The sequence below is a fragment of the Excalfactoria chinensis genome, chromosome 1 (genome assembly GCF_039878825.1).
Source record: "Excalfactoria chinensis isolate bCotChi1 chromosome 1, bCotChi1.hap2, whole genome shotgun sequence".
Taxonomy (NCBI): Eukaryota; Metazoa; Chordata; class Aves; order Galliformes; family Phasianidae; genus Excalfactoria; species Excalfactoria chinensis.
The window spans coordinates 65,487,810-65,501,017 of NC_092825.1; the positions used below are offsets into that span (position 1 = coordinate 65,487,810).

At 38.9% G+C, this 13,208-nt stretch overlaps 1 protein-coding gene across 4 annotated transcripts in view; it reads right to left on the reverse strand.

The window, feature by feature from the left end:
- The window catches only part of SCUBE1 (signal peptide, CUB domain and EGF like domain containing 1), a 200,471-nt gene that overhangs the window by 47,238 nt on the left and 140,025 nt on the right, over positions 1-13,208 (reverse strand). For all 4 annotated transcript variants that reach the window (XM_072329372.1, XM_072329380.1, XM_072329364.1 and 1 more), the window contains one exon: positions 1,680-1,802. In XM_072329372.1, coding sequence (XP_072185473.1) covers positions 1,680-1,802 — 123 coding nt within the window. The remainder of the gene's footprint in view (positions 1-1,679; positions 1,803-13,208) is intronic.

A 13,208-nucleotide genomic window follows, 5' to 3' on the forward strand; every position in this document is an offset into this window, starting at 1 on the left:
GTCTCTGGAGTCCAAATACCTCGGACTTCAAACAGGAAATAACTCTGTCCTCCCTACTGCACACTTTGAAGGACCTACATTTTTGGGAGCAAATCAAATTCTCCCCCCTAAGAATTCTTCAAGCCTGCATCAATCAGGCTGTTGGGCCAACAGATAAGCTACAGCTGACAGGTCAATCAACATACCCTGTAGAGGCAGGTGATGTTTGTATTTCCAAACCAACAATTCTTGTCTGACCATGTGGGTGAGAAGAAGATGAGCTACTGCTTCATTCATTGTGTACTGTCACCAGCAACTCACTCATTAAGCATCCCAGGCACATGAAGAGACAAAACTCTCACAAACAAGGTTTACAGAACTGCTTCTAGTTTCTCATTATTGTAAGTACCTGATTGAAAGACTTTGCATCATGAACAAATACATTTTGTATTAGCTACTGCTTAACAAGAATGCAGGTCTTGAGTTCTTCCTTGTACTTGCAATGACTTCAGTGGCAAAACCTCTTATTTGATAGGACAAGTGAGAGCATGTTACAACACACGAAACCCAAGAAAGTATTCCTAACTATTTCTATAGGCATCATGAAATGAATATTTCTTTTTGACATTTTGTCTCTGTTTTTAGCAGGTGTATCAAAACTTGGCAATTCACAACTTTCTGACGCGACACAACATTATTTCTACTTAAACATGTGGAACTCACTGTGCCAATTGGAGCTTTTCCCATCGTGTCTTAGCATGAAAGTAACCTTGCACTGACTTCTCACTGACACACTTATGGTGCAGTAGGCTTCTTGGGCAACAGAAGTACCAACGAGATGCAGTGCAAAATCTTTGGAAGGACGTATGGATCTTCAGATGTTTTTTTTTTTTCTCCTTTGTTGATGAACAAATAAGCTTTAAAGTACTGCTGTTTTGGTCTTTGTAACTTTTATGTGTTCAAAACCCATGCAAATAATCATGTATGAACAAAAAGGCAATCCCAGTAGAAAAATTTCAACCGTTATTTCCTTCTTCCCTTTCTCTCTCAAATGATGCATCCTCCTCTTTCTAGTCTTTCTGACGAGGCTGACACAGAATAAAGCTATAGAATTCACACGTTTAAAATAGTTACGCACTTAACTAGTCATAGCATTTATAATATTGTGTGACTTCAGTAACAAATCTTGAAGCACACAACAAACATGACATAAATCGTACTTCATTTGGATTCTCACAGAATTCCTTTTATTACTGCTCCATAAACTAATTCTATCAAGAAAAAGTAAGCTCACAAACCAGACTATTTTTTCACTTCAACTGTTGCAAATGCTCTATTCTAGCAAGTTGCTCCAAATGAATTCACTGTAAATAAGCTATGTTTTTCCCACAGACATCACAGCAAATTAGAGGGCGTGAGCACTAGAATCTTTGCCTCTGCTAATACCACTACACCACAGGGATTTTCCTGCTCCAGCAGGACACTGAAAACAACAACCAAGAAATTTCCAAAAATATTCTAAAACAACTTCAGAACATCAAAATCTGGTAGGTATTTTCTATCTTTACTTCCTATGACAGTGTGATTAAGATATCTAGTGCAAAATACTTAATTACGCTCCCCCTTACAATGAAAAAAGAAAGTCATCAGTTGAAATTAACAACTTAATTATATAGAGAGTAAAATAAGTGATGTATTACCTTGACAGGTCCGTTCATCTGTGAGTAGTTTATAGCCTTTCTGGCAGCTGCATTCAAAGCTGCCAACTGTGTTCCGGCAGAAATGGTCACAGCCACCATTGTTTACCAAGCACTCATCAATATCTGCAAGGAATGAAGGGGCAAAAATTTAGTTCATGACTGCAAACAGAGTATTTTAGGGCAGGAATACAGCAGTTTACTCAGATTCCCAAGGAGGCTGCTATCCCTGTTAGGAAACAGGTTCATCATATGTATCCCTTCCCAAACCTTTCTGGAAAGTCTTACTGAAGAGTCTGAATTGTGAGCAAGCCTGAATTGTTCTGGAGACAGAAGTATTTCTGTCAGCAGTTGAAAAAGTACATGACCAAACTGAGGCACTTTGATGTTAAAAACAATTCAAGGAAGTTTCTTTATAGTGGTGGTGATCTACCTAACCGAAGACTTCAGCTTGCTTAAAAACATGAATCTCTCACCTAACACAGAAACTCTCAGAACAAGAGAACACTTGAAAAAAATGAAATAACAATGAACGCAAAGTAAAACAAATTTGATTTATCGCAAAATACTTCCATTATTACTATATAAAAATAAATGAAAGGGTATATAAAGAAATTAAAGGGTATATTGGAGAGGGTCCAGAGGAGGGCCACAAAGATGATCAGAGGGCTGGAGCACCTCCCCCATGAAGACAGGCTGAGGTAGCTGGGCTTGTTCAGTCTGAAGAAGAGAAAGCTGCAGGGTGAGATCTTTGCAGCCTTCCAGTACCTGAAGGGAGTCTGCAAACAGGAGGGGAGTCGACCCTTTACAAGGGTAGATAACAGCAGGACAAGGGGAAATGCTTTTAAGTTGAGGGAAAGAAGATTGAGGTTGGATATCAGGGGGAAGTTCTTTATCAAGAGAGTGGTGAGGTGCTGAAACAGGCTGCCCAGAGAGGTTGTGGATGCCCCGTCCCTGGAGCCTTGAGTGCTTTGCCCAAATGCAATATCTGTCTCGGGTAACTGGGCTGACAGCAGGAGTCTTATTTCTTGTCTGTGATCCTTAAATTCTGGCGACTAAAACAGAATAGCCAAGGACAGATAACCTCAAGCTCCCAACCTGACCTAGTGAAGATTACACTGCAGGCTGCTCTACATAGCAGCATAAGACTGTAGGCAGCAACCCAGTTGGTTTCTGCTATGATTACAAGCGCAGGTACAGATCAGTGGTGAAAACACATGACTTGTTAGCCTAGTTCCCCAGCCATTTCCATTCTTATGAGTGATCCCTCCTAGCTCCAACAAATGCTAACTGGGGCTGTGGTACACTTCGTGTGATGGCTTACCACAACTGCTCTATCTTTTTTCACAGCACAGATATACCTTGCCATGACAAAACTTTTTGACAAATTGAACTGTACATTATAATTGCTAATATATTGTGTATCGTAAACACGCAGAATAGTCATCTGTCATGATGAAGGTCTCCTTTTCCCTTGATAAGAGCAACATGACCTCTGGGCTATGAAGCAGAAATTACTTGCAGTCTGTCAAACACCATTCTGAAGGATTGATGTTTTAAATGATAGCCCTTGGATTTTACATGTTACATTCCAGACTACAGTCTCACTAACTTTGTTTTCAGGGTCTCTGCAGTCCACAAGGGACAAAAATGAAACCCTGCTGGCCTCAGAGGAGGATTTGAAGCTGTTAACCCATTTCATTTCCACTGACAACGCAGCATGTCAGTTTTACACCAGCAATTCTTTGGAGTAATCCTGAACCAGGATCTATGCTTAACCTGGGAGAGTCCACAGGAAAAGAAACTATTTATTCATTTCTTCTCGCTGGATGACATGACGTGGCCTTTTGAAACCAGGACCATCAAAACAGAATAGAGGTCAAAACTGTTAGCTGCAAAAACATTCTAAATAACACAAACAGCGCCAGTGTCTCTGCTTTCACTGTATTTCTTTCCATGGCCATAGCGAGACTGACAAGGCACGTAAAAATTATTTCACTCTATGGAGAGCATTACATTGCTGCATTTCACTTCAAAGAGAGAAGTATCCAGCTACATCATGTCTAACTGGTTCACAGAAATTTCACCAAGTCTATATCCCCACTATTTTTCTTTCCATAACTATAAATAATTTGTGTTATGAGCCATGTGATAAGAAATGATTCCACTGTGTGAGAAGGGGAGGCCCCATTTATCTTTAAACTGACTGGTACCCACCTTTGTCAAGTGGCTCCTGTGAACTTCACAGAGAGTTTGCTTCCATGGCATGTCTGCCTACCAAGCAGGGGGAGAAAAACACATCGGAAGCCCATCATGATATCTCTACCAGATTTGAAATTACTTAGTCAAATCTCCCTGCATTATCTACTATTAGATCTACTATTATCTACTATAACTTCTGTAGAAGTTATAAAACTGTTGTCTTCAAACATAGCTCTGAAGTGACGTTGCTCTCTTCCCCCATATCCTCAGAAATACAAGAGTATACATCTTTCTCCACAAGGGTTGCATGTAAAATGCTCTGATAATCAGAGTTTAGACAACACTCTGGCCATTTCAGACCAGGAGTTCTGATGGGCTGCCAGTGCATTACCAATGAAATCAAAAAGGACTTAATGTAGCAAAAACATTAATGTAGGTAAATGATACCTTGCTCATACAAGCTACTGATCTGCTACAAACACACAAACACCTGCACAAATGGGACACAGACCAATAACAGACTAAGGACAAACCACAGAAGTCTGTTGGTTTGGTTTTTTTTCTTCACACATCCTTGTGAAGATTAATGGGAATGACTGTTCCTGTTTCACTTTGTACCTTTCCAAGCTCTGCTTAACACGAGTCATGTTAAGAAGGCCCTAGTTCTGATCTGGACGCGTGTGCATGCATGAATGTGTATGTGCTATAAACTCAGAGAGCTTTGCCTTGCCACACACAAGTCAGAGAACAAATTAAAAAGTAGTGATTTTAAGTAACTTAGAATTTAACTTTCCACATAAGCTGCTTAAACAGAACTGAAAGGGTAATCAACATGCAATCTTCGCTTAGCTCTTGAACAATGATGGATATGGAGATTTCCAAAGCCTCATCTCAGGCGGAAGTTAGGCTGCTTCTTTCAATGGCTGGACAAATATTTGAACTGATTCTGTCTGTCTAATCCTTTGCAGTATTAAAATGCCACCTAGCTCTAGGAAAATAATATACTCCAAGATCAACCAAAAAATAATTACAGGAATGTCATGCCCTTCTTGTTTTTGCTAAAGACAGCACGTTAGGATTAATAATGCTATTATCAACATTCAGGGGGTATCTGTAGGCATGTTTCCTGCAGAGTGGGCTAGTCTGCCAATGCTTCTTAGCTTTTTATTCCCGCTCATGTCATTTTCCCCTGCTTTCCTTTCTTTCTTTCTCTTTTCTCATGATTCTAAAAATCACCACTGTTCCCTAACCGTTATAACAATTGTTGCCTTGTTGACACAGGTATTAGTTCCCTGATGCATGCAGACCACAAAGTACTTTATAAAACAGGCCACATAACTCTTTAACCTTGTCAGAGGTGGGGAAATAGGCACACAGAAAAAACAAATTTACTCTCCCAAACATGAATCCCACCCCAATGCACAATCCAACAAGGCTGCCTTACTTAATGTGACAAACAGGACAGGCTTGCACAAAGCACACGTCACCCTACATTACAAATGTTATCAATGCTACTAATGCTCAGAATACAATTGTTTTAATTTGCCTCTTCTTTTTTTCACTGTAACTTGTAATATAGTACCTTGGGATTAAGGAAAACATAACCTACACTCTCATTGTGCTAAATAACACTACTACAGGGGCTGCTCCGAAAGTAATGCATCCTATTTTATTACGTTGTTCCAGCGACAACAGAGGCAGATGTTGGTAGTATGGCAGTAGAGGCTGAACCTTCCTGCCAGTATTCCATTACATTTTGTTGCTGTGCAACAAACAGCTGTAGTCTGTAGTCTGGCAAAAAGGCATCTGATGTGGAAGTGTGTATGAAGTGATGGTGTGTCACTGAGTTCCCCCAAGCGGAAAAAAATGACACCCACTGACATTCATCAACACTTGCTGAACATTTATGGAGACCAAACAGTAGATGTAAGCACACAGAATTGGTGGCACTGCAAGAAAATCTAAATGTAAATGCTGTCTGGTAGATCAAAGGGAATTAGAAGTCCTAGTCCAGTTTTCTAATGGTTTTATCTAGCAGTCTGGGCAAGTTTTAACACCTCCCTACTTCATTTTATCTATGTAGTGAGGCATTGGTAATTCACTTGATATTTTCAGGACAAATACTTTAAAATGAACTATTTTAATTGAACAAAGAATTTTGAAAAGAAGTCATTTACTGCAAAAAGTGCTGTCAAATTACAGATGTTCTTCCCTTTTAGTCTGGGCTTTTGAGTGGTTTGATACAGCACCATGTATTGGTAGCGCTCTACCCTGGAAGACATTGTGAATATGTATAGAACTGTATGGGCACATTCCACTTTAAGACGTACACGTGCTGGTCCACCACTCTACCTGAGACTGTGCTTTCTGAACAGAGCTCACTGCCTCAAACATGCTTTGCATATTTCAGAGAGGAATAAATCTATTTACGTAGTATCTTCTATTTGAGGATTTCAAAGGCTAGGATCTTATCAGCTTTATTGCATTAAACCTACAAACACTTCTGCAGGAGAGATAAGTTTAATTATTTCTCCTTTAACAAATGTGAAACTGAGATGGGTAGGGTAGTGCGTGACTTCCTTGCATCAGATAGCTATAAAATGAAATAAGGCATATATTATAGCACCTCTAATTTGAGTTTTGCACTTCAGCGACATCCTCATTTTCCCTCCCAGGGTGCTAATTAACTGTAATGTATGATAATCATTACTGAACCAAAGTTCCACTAAGTAGCAAATGAAGGTTATCTATTTAATTAGCTTTATGGTTAGGTTGTGGGGCAAGGCATTTTCCTAATTAACAGAACCAAAACTAGACTGGGCAGACAGGAATCAGTGTAATTAAAATTTAATCCCCCTCATCCCGAAAACATGCTGCCCACAAAATGGAGAGCTTTGTGTAAATGCTCTTATAGCATGGGAGGGTTGAGGCAGGTTTCAACACATTTCCCTCATGTCACTTTCTCCATTTTCACCTGTTATCTTTGCAATTTCACAAAGAAATCTGTCTTCCAACACAGATGGTAATCTGTCACATATGGATTTAGGTGTCAGCTATTCTGCTCCAGGACATATCCACTCTGACATTATCCACCAACCAATCAATAAAAGAGTCTGCCAGGCTGCCAAGAGATCAATCACCTTGTAAAACAAACATTATGTCCCATTATTTTCTTATTACAGTTAATTAGATTTATAAAACACATAAAGCTTTGAAAGTGAAAAACTCAGAAATGCTGTCAGAACAGTTTAGGCCATGATTTCTCATTTGTGAAAGGGAAGGGATTTACTAAATCTACCAAGAAAAGAAAGGATTTTCATTTAAAAATTTTGCTGAACACTGAATTCTTTTTTTCAACTTAAAAACATGTTAGTGCAATGCTACCAACCTGAACAGTCTTACAACTGTGATACCAGAATGTGAAGTGGACTGGAGATACAAAGAGAGTGATACAGGCTATGGAGATCTCAGAAAATAAAGTAATGAAGTTAGTATTCCTCCTGTTCTAATATCTACTATTGGAAATGCATCTTTATAGAATACTGGAGAGAGGGAAATAAGTGTGCAGTTATGACTTGGCGACAACAAATAATGTCTCTCATTTACAGAGCATCTGGGAAGTTAAGGACACTACATTCTCACATAGTAATAATGACAGTTTAAGCACATGTACACTTAGAGGTTGTGTTTAAAGTGCTGGTACTGAACTGCGCAAATATATAGGCTGAATACTTACCTGCCTTCATTATTCATCTAGCCACTGTTATCGTAATAATTTTACATTTAATCCTTATGCGTTTTATGTAGGAGGAGCTGAGACAGAGAACTATACAAATCGGTGAAAGTTATGCTTAATGGCTACAGTAAAGGGGTTAATCCAGTGTCTCTCAAGGCAAAAACCAGACAAAACTGCTTGAGCTAATATCCCTGGGCATATCATCTGCTGTAAGCCTCACTAAAAAACAGTGCCTTGTTCTTACAGAATTCAACTTCTCCATGTAACCTCAAGGAAAAACACCAGGGCAAGTGAGAAAGCTGGATGCTGCTGGACAAAGATACAAGAATCTCTGGACTTAGCACATTAATTCAATTTATCTTTTAATTATTTTTACTTCTCCCTTTGGAATTACTCTTTCCTCAGGAAAGCTGTGTGTTTGTTTTCAAGAATCTCAGGCTGCATCTATAAATTCCTCAACTTGTGCTTGATTTAGTGAAATAGAGTTTAAAAATAAAACTGCTGTTGGGTCAGAACATTTGAAGACACTGATACGCTCCCTAAAATCCCATTATAAAACTGTAGGGTTTTTTTTTTGTTGTTGTTGTTGTTTTCTTTTTAATGATAAAGCTACTCTTGCTAAATAGGATAGTTGAATACTGTTAGTTCATGACAATTCAAATCCCTCATAACTGATAATGAATCAAGTAAAATTGGCTGGGGAGCAACATTAATCCTCCAAAACTTTTTGATGATATTTCTTCAACCATCTAGGGATCAGTTCTGTATCTGGGAAGACAAACACATCGCCGAGAGTGGGATATAGCCATACAAAAAACAAGGGGTAACATATGGTGAAAAAGTAATAATGAAAGAAAAGAAATAATACTGTAAGTTTTGAATGTTGGTAGCTATGATTATGTAAGTAGTTGACCCCCAAATTACAGAAAACACACCACACTTCTACATAATAAACCATGGTTGCTGTTCCTCGGGGAATTTTATTTTGTCAAATAAACGCAAGGTCTTTTCAACAACTGAAATGCAAAATATGACCCTCCCAAGCATTAATTTAAAGGATTTGACATTTTCAAAGGGGAGGTTCACAAAGACAAATAACAAATGCAAGTTTCCAGGGAGCAGGGATATTGCCTACTCATGAAAAAACCCTAAGTTAGTACACATGGATTTATTTTGTGGGGATAGATGGAACCCTTGGGAAGGAATGAAACTCAGTTACATGGCAGCTGACCCAAGTCTGCAATTTTTAAATGGAAGATAATCTGTTATATTATATTTATCTGTCAAGAACGAGTCTACAGCAGACAAATGAACTAAATGTCTTCAGCCTAAGAATAAGGCAGTTCCCCAAAAAAGGAAAGGGTTAGTGGAAGTTTCACACAGTCTAGATGAGATAGATTTGCAGCAACACTTAGATGGCAGATGTTATCCACCGTTCTATTCCACATGTATATATATTTTCCTTCCATTCTCTTTTCTTCTTTCTGACAATTTTCTCCTGTGTTACTATTTAAAATGTGAATTTCCTCTCATTTTTTAAATCCCATGAGTTTATCATTTCATTATTCCTCACCATGACCTAGAACTTCACATCTCTCTCAGAAAGTCTAGATCAGATTATGTCTACATACTAAAATTAATTGCATTGGTACCCGCTTGAAATATATACTCGTTAGTCAGTATCTGATGTTCACTCTTCCAGGCTATTACCAACAATTTTCTGTGTCCTTTTCCCTCAAAGTGCCATATCTTTCTCTATCTATCTTCTCCTCTGCCACATATGGTCTGACCATCACCTCTACCAATCCTTCTCTTCACCCCATGCCTCTTCTTCCATGCCTCTGTCAGATGCACCATCATCTTGACATGTGCCAGGTTTGTCTTTGCAATAACAACAGTCCAATACCTCTTTTCTTTAGTAAAGTGGGGGAGAAAAGCAGCACCTTAATTCTGAGTCACCCTTCGGTCTTTCCAAAGCCTTGAAACAGTTGTTTCCAGGGCAGCCATACTGCCAGATATTGGGACAGATGAATATAGCTCTGCTTTGGGCATGACAGAGAGCTTTTCACTGAGAAACTGCATCTGCCTGCCAGATGCTGTGACTATTTTCCTCATATTTGATTATTCTTATTTGTTCTTTGTCTTGAGACTGGGTAACATAGGTATCAACTCATTAAATGTCAGTGGTCTCAGCAGAGAGGCCACTGCAGACAGGCTGTCATGTTTGCTTCTTTAACCCACATTTAGAGAGACATTTTGAAAGTTCTTTTGTAGCTACCTGGCAGCTCGTGTCCCAGTCTGATTTCCTTGTCTTCCTTGTCTTCTCTACCTCTTCTAAAACAAGCAGCTTGTCCAAACTCAGGCACTGTTCTTCCATCAGTTTTTCTTTTCTGAATCCTGAGCTTGATGAGTTTTTCTCAGACATCTTGCTCAGGTCCTTCCAAACTGCCTCTGTTTAAAATTCCTGTTTGGTTTTAGCCTTTCTTTTGCCTCCCTGTATAACAAACGTATAAAATTTCCTGTGCATCTTCATCCTTCAACAACCACAAGTCGACTTATTATCTATACAGTGTTGGCCACGCATATGGTTGATTGATATATCAAGGAATTTCCTGTGGAAACATTTACCAGGTTGCACTCAAACACGGTCTTTAATTTCCCAAAGATGTCACAACGCGTCTGTTCTCAGAAATTCTTGCCAGTACTCAAACGCTTAACAGGACCATTGTTTTCATGACAAAGGTGTTAATTTTCCTCTAGTTTAATACTGCCTTTCTTTACCTTTTTTTCTTCAGTTAGGCAGCTGCATCCATTGTTTTATAGTCCTAAATCACCAGATGCCTGCCTTTGGTTGCTTCTTTGACACAGGTATCTCTAGTTTCTTCATCATAAGTGATTTTTCAGAAGCAGCGCATTAGGAAAGGGAAAAAGAAGGTAGATTCTTTGCTGCTGCAACATCTACACAGGAAATATGTTCATTTCCATAAATCACTCAAGCAGTTTGAGATTCATAGGTCTTCTGTTGCCTTTACTAAGATAAAATGACATGTGATCTTATGGCCCTTTACAGAGAAACACTCTAAAATGGTAGGAAATTGTTTGTCAGTAGGCGTTCTACAGGAAGTCCAGAACATTGAGTTGCACATTTAACCAATGCAACTTGCAGCTATATAGAAAATGACTATTTTGATTCCTCCTAAAACCACTAGTCTAGCTACTGGAGGACATTTTCGTTACTACCTTTCTTCACATCATTTTATTTAGGTGCTAACTTCTCACACAATACAAACACATTCCCCTGTCTATTCACCACTCTGTGTCTATACATACAGCTTATGCATGCAAAGATGTAAGAGGTTTCTGCATTTAATATTCTTGTTTGTTATTAAAAGAAAGATCAGCCACAAGATTTGTATCTGACTTCAACCCTTTTCGGCTTCTTTAAACTACAAAGTCAGTGAGACCTAGGGTTTGCTTCAACAGTGATGTACTGTTATAAATTCAGCTTCAGCTCTTTCTCATTGCCTTGTATTCATCATGGAAAGGGCAGGTTTTTCTTAATTCATAGCTGTAGTGGCTTCTGATCGTATCTGGCCTCTTTTGCTTTCTGATTGCTTTTTAATTTAAATGTACAGAGGAGTGAACACAAATGGTGTTTATATATGAGCACCACTTATTTCTAGTCACAAACAATAGGAAGATGCATCATTACAGCTTGAAAGAAGAGTCATGTAAGGGCTCCAATGGAAGTAGAGTCGCTGTATAATGAATTATGAAAACTAGATCTTGATTTGACTTATGGGAAGCTAACCTGAGGTTTAAGTTGATGAGAACCAGGGAGAAAGCCATCACAGAAAAAGAACAGCTGAAGATAAACCACTTTGGTAAACACTTAAGGGTTTAGGAGACACCACATACCCAGCTTGGGGACTGTTTCTAATGAACGAGCTAGTGCTTGGTGTTGATAAAAATCAAGGAAGTCTAATTCCTCTGGAGTAGGAAGCTCTTGCGAGAGAGTGACAAAGCAGGTAGAAGGAAAGCAAGGGACAAGAATTTTGTCCTGCACTGGCCATCACATGTGATTGAAGAACATGGGCCTATATTAACATTCTTTTTTTTTTGATACATTTTGTTTCTACTGATGAGATTAGGGAGAGTCTCTTTATTCCCCATTGCCAGACTCTGAAGGGAAGTGGGACATGTACATCAGTTCAAACAGATTTTCAAGGCAAGTAAGGTGGATATCCTGTATAGTTATCCTGTAAGGATTAGGCTATTTGCTTATGAACATGCTATTGCAATATGATATGGAGTTCAGAGCATGCCAGCTGTTCCATGTTATTTCAGAATGCACATACATTTAAGCTTGTGCAAATAGGAGGTATCTTAGCCGTACAACATAGGACTTCTAATCCCATCAGGAATGACCTAGGTTGATGTGTTCATTTTATCACAGGGCCACCTATTTTTCTGACCGTAGTCTAAAAAAAAACATAGGACATCATGGGATTCCAGAGAGAAATAAAAGCTACAGAATCAAAGCTGGTGCACTCTAAGAACCAACGCATAGAAGACAGGACAGAAGTTCTAGCTTGGTATCCACAGCAAGGACAAAATGGCCTTGGGGATTAAAGGAAGAATGGCAGAAGGCGCAGTCTTCATGAAGGCCTGAGAATGACAACCTCTGCATTAGCCAGCTTCTTCATATAGGGTCTGAGAACTCAGTATATCTCTATCTGTTTCCATTTGCAAAATTTTCCATTATTTCTAGTGGAAATACCACAACAGTAAATGAAAGCCTACTGAGAGCTATCCCGTCTTTCCCTTAGTTAATTTTTCACAGGCTCTGAGGAACGTGCATACTGTTGCTCTGGGATATCCCAGAGCAATCCATTCCAGATGGCTTTATCTATGTGTAGCAAGTAAAGAGAAGCTACTTATTAACCTCAACGAAAAACTGATCTCAGTAGTCACCACTGTGCCTTAACTGAGAGTAAGGCAAAAGCATCATTTTCCTTAGACAATTTCCCAAACCAAACAATGAATATAAGGCACCATATCAGCAGAACGGTAGCAAAATTTAATTTGCTGCACATCAAATTACTCTGGCATCAAGCAGCGATGGCATGAACCAGTACTAAAATCATGAGTACAGTCCTTCTATTAACTACATACATTATCTTTAAGATAAAGATAAATATACACTTTAAATATACACTGCAGAAGTACATGCCATTTCAGGTTCAGCTATTATCAGTGGAAATACAGTCAGAAGAAAAGGGTATAAAGCAAGCAGGTCTCTGCCCTTTCTGGATTTACCAGAGGTCCTGTTTAAAAAATCCACTGCTGCTTGTAATCTTGTGTCTGACATTTACACTGACATTTGCTGGTGCTACAGCACTCTGACTGCAGTGCAGGTGATGACTGTCAGCAGCCTCCTTCATTTTAGTTTACTCTTTCTCACTATTTGCATATATGATTTTCCCCTACTTTTTTGAGAGAGAGCACTGGAAATTGTTAATGGCCCATTATGGCTAATGGCTCAAATATATATGTTCTGCAAAAACAGTATGTATTCAGTGAGAAGGAAACTA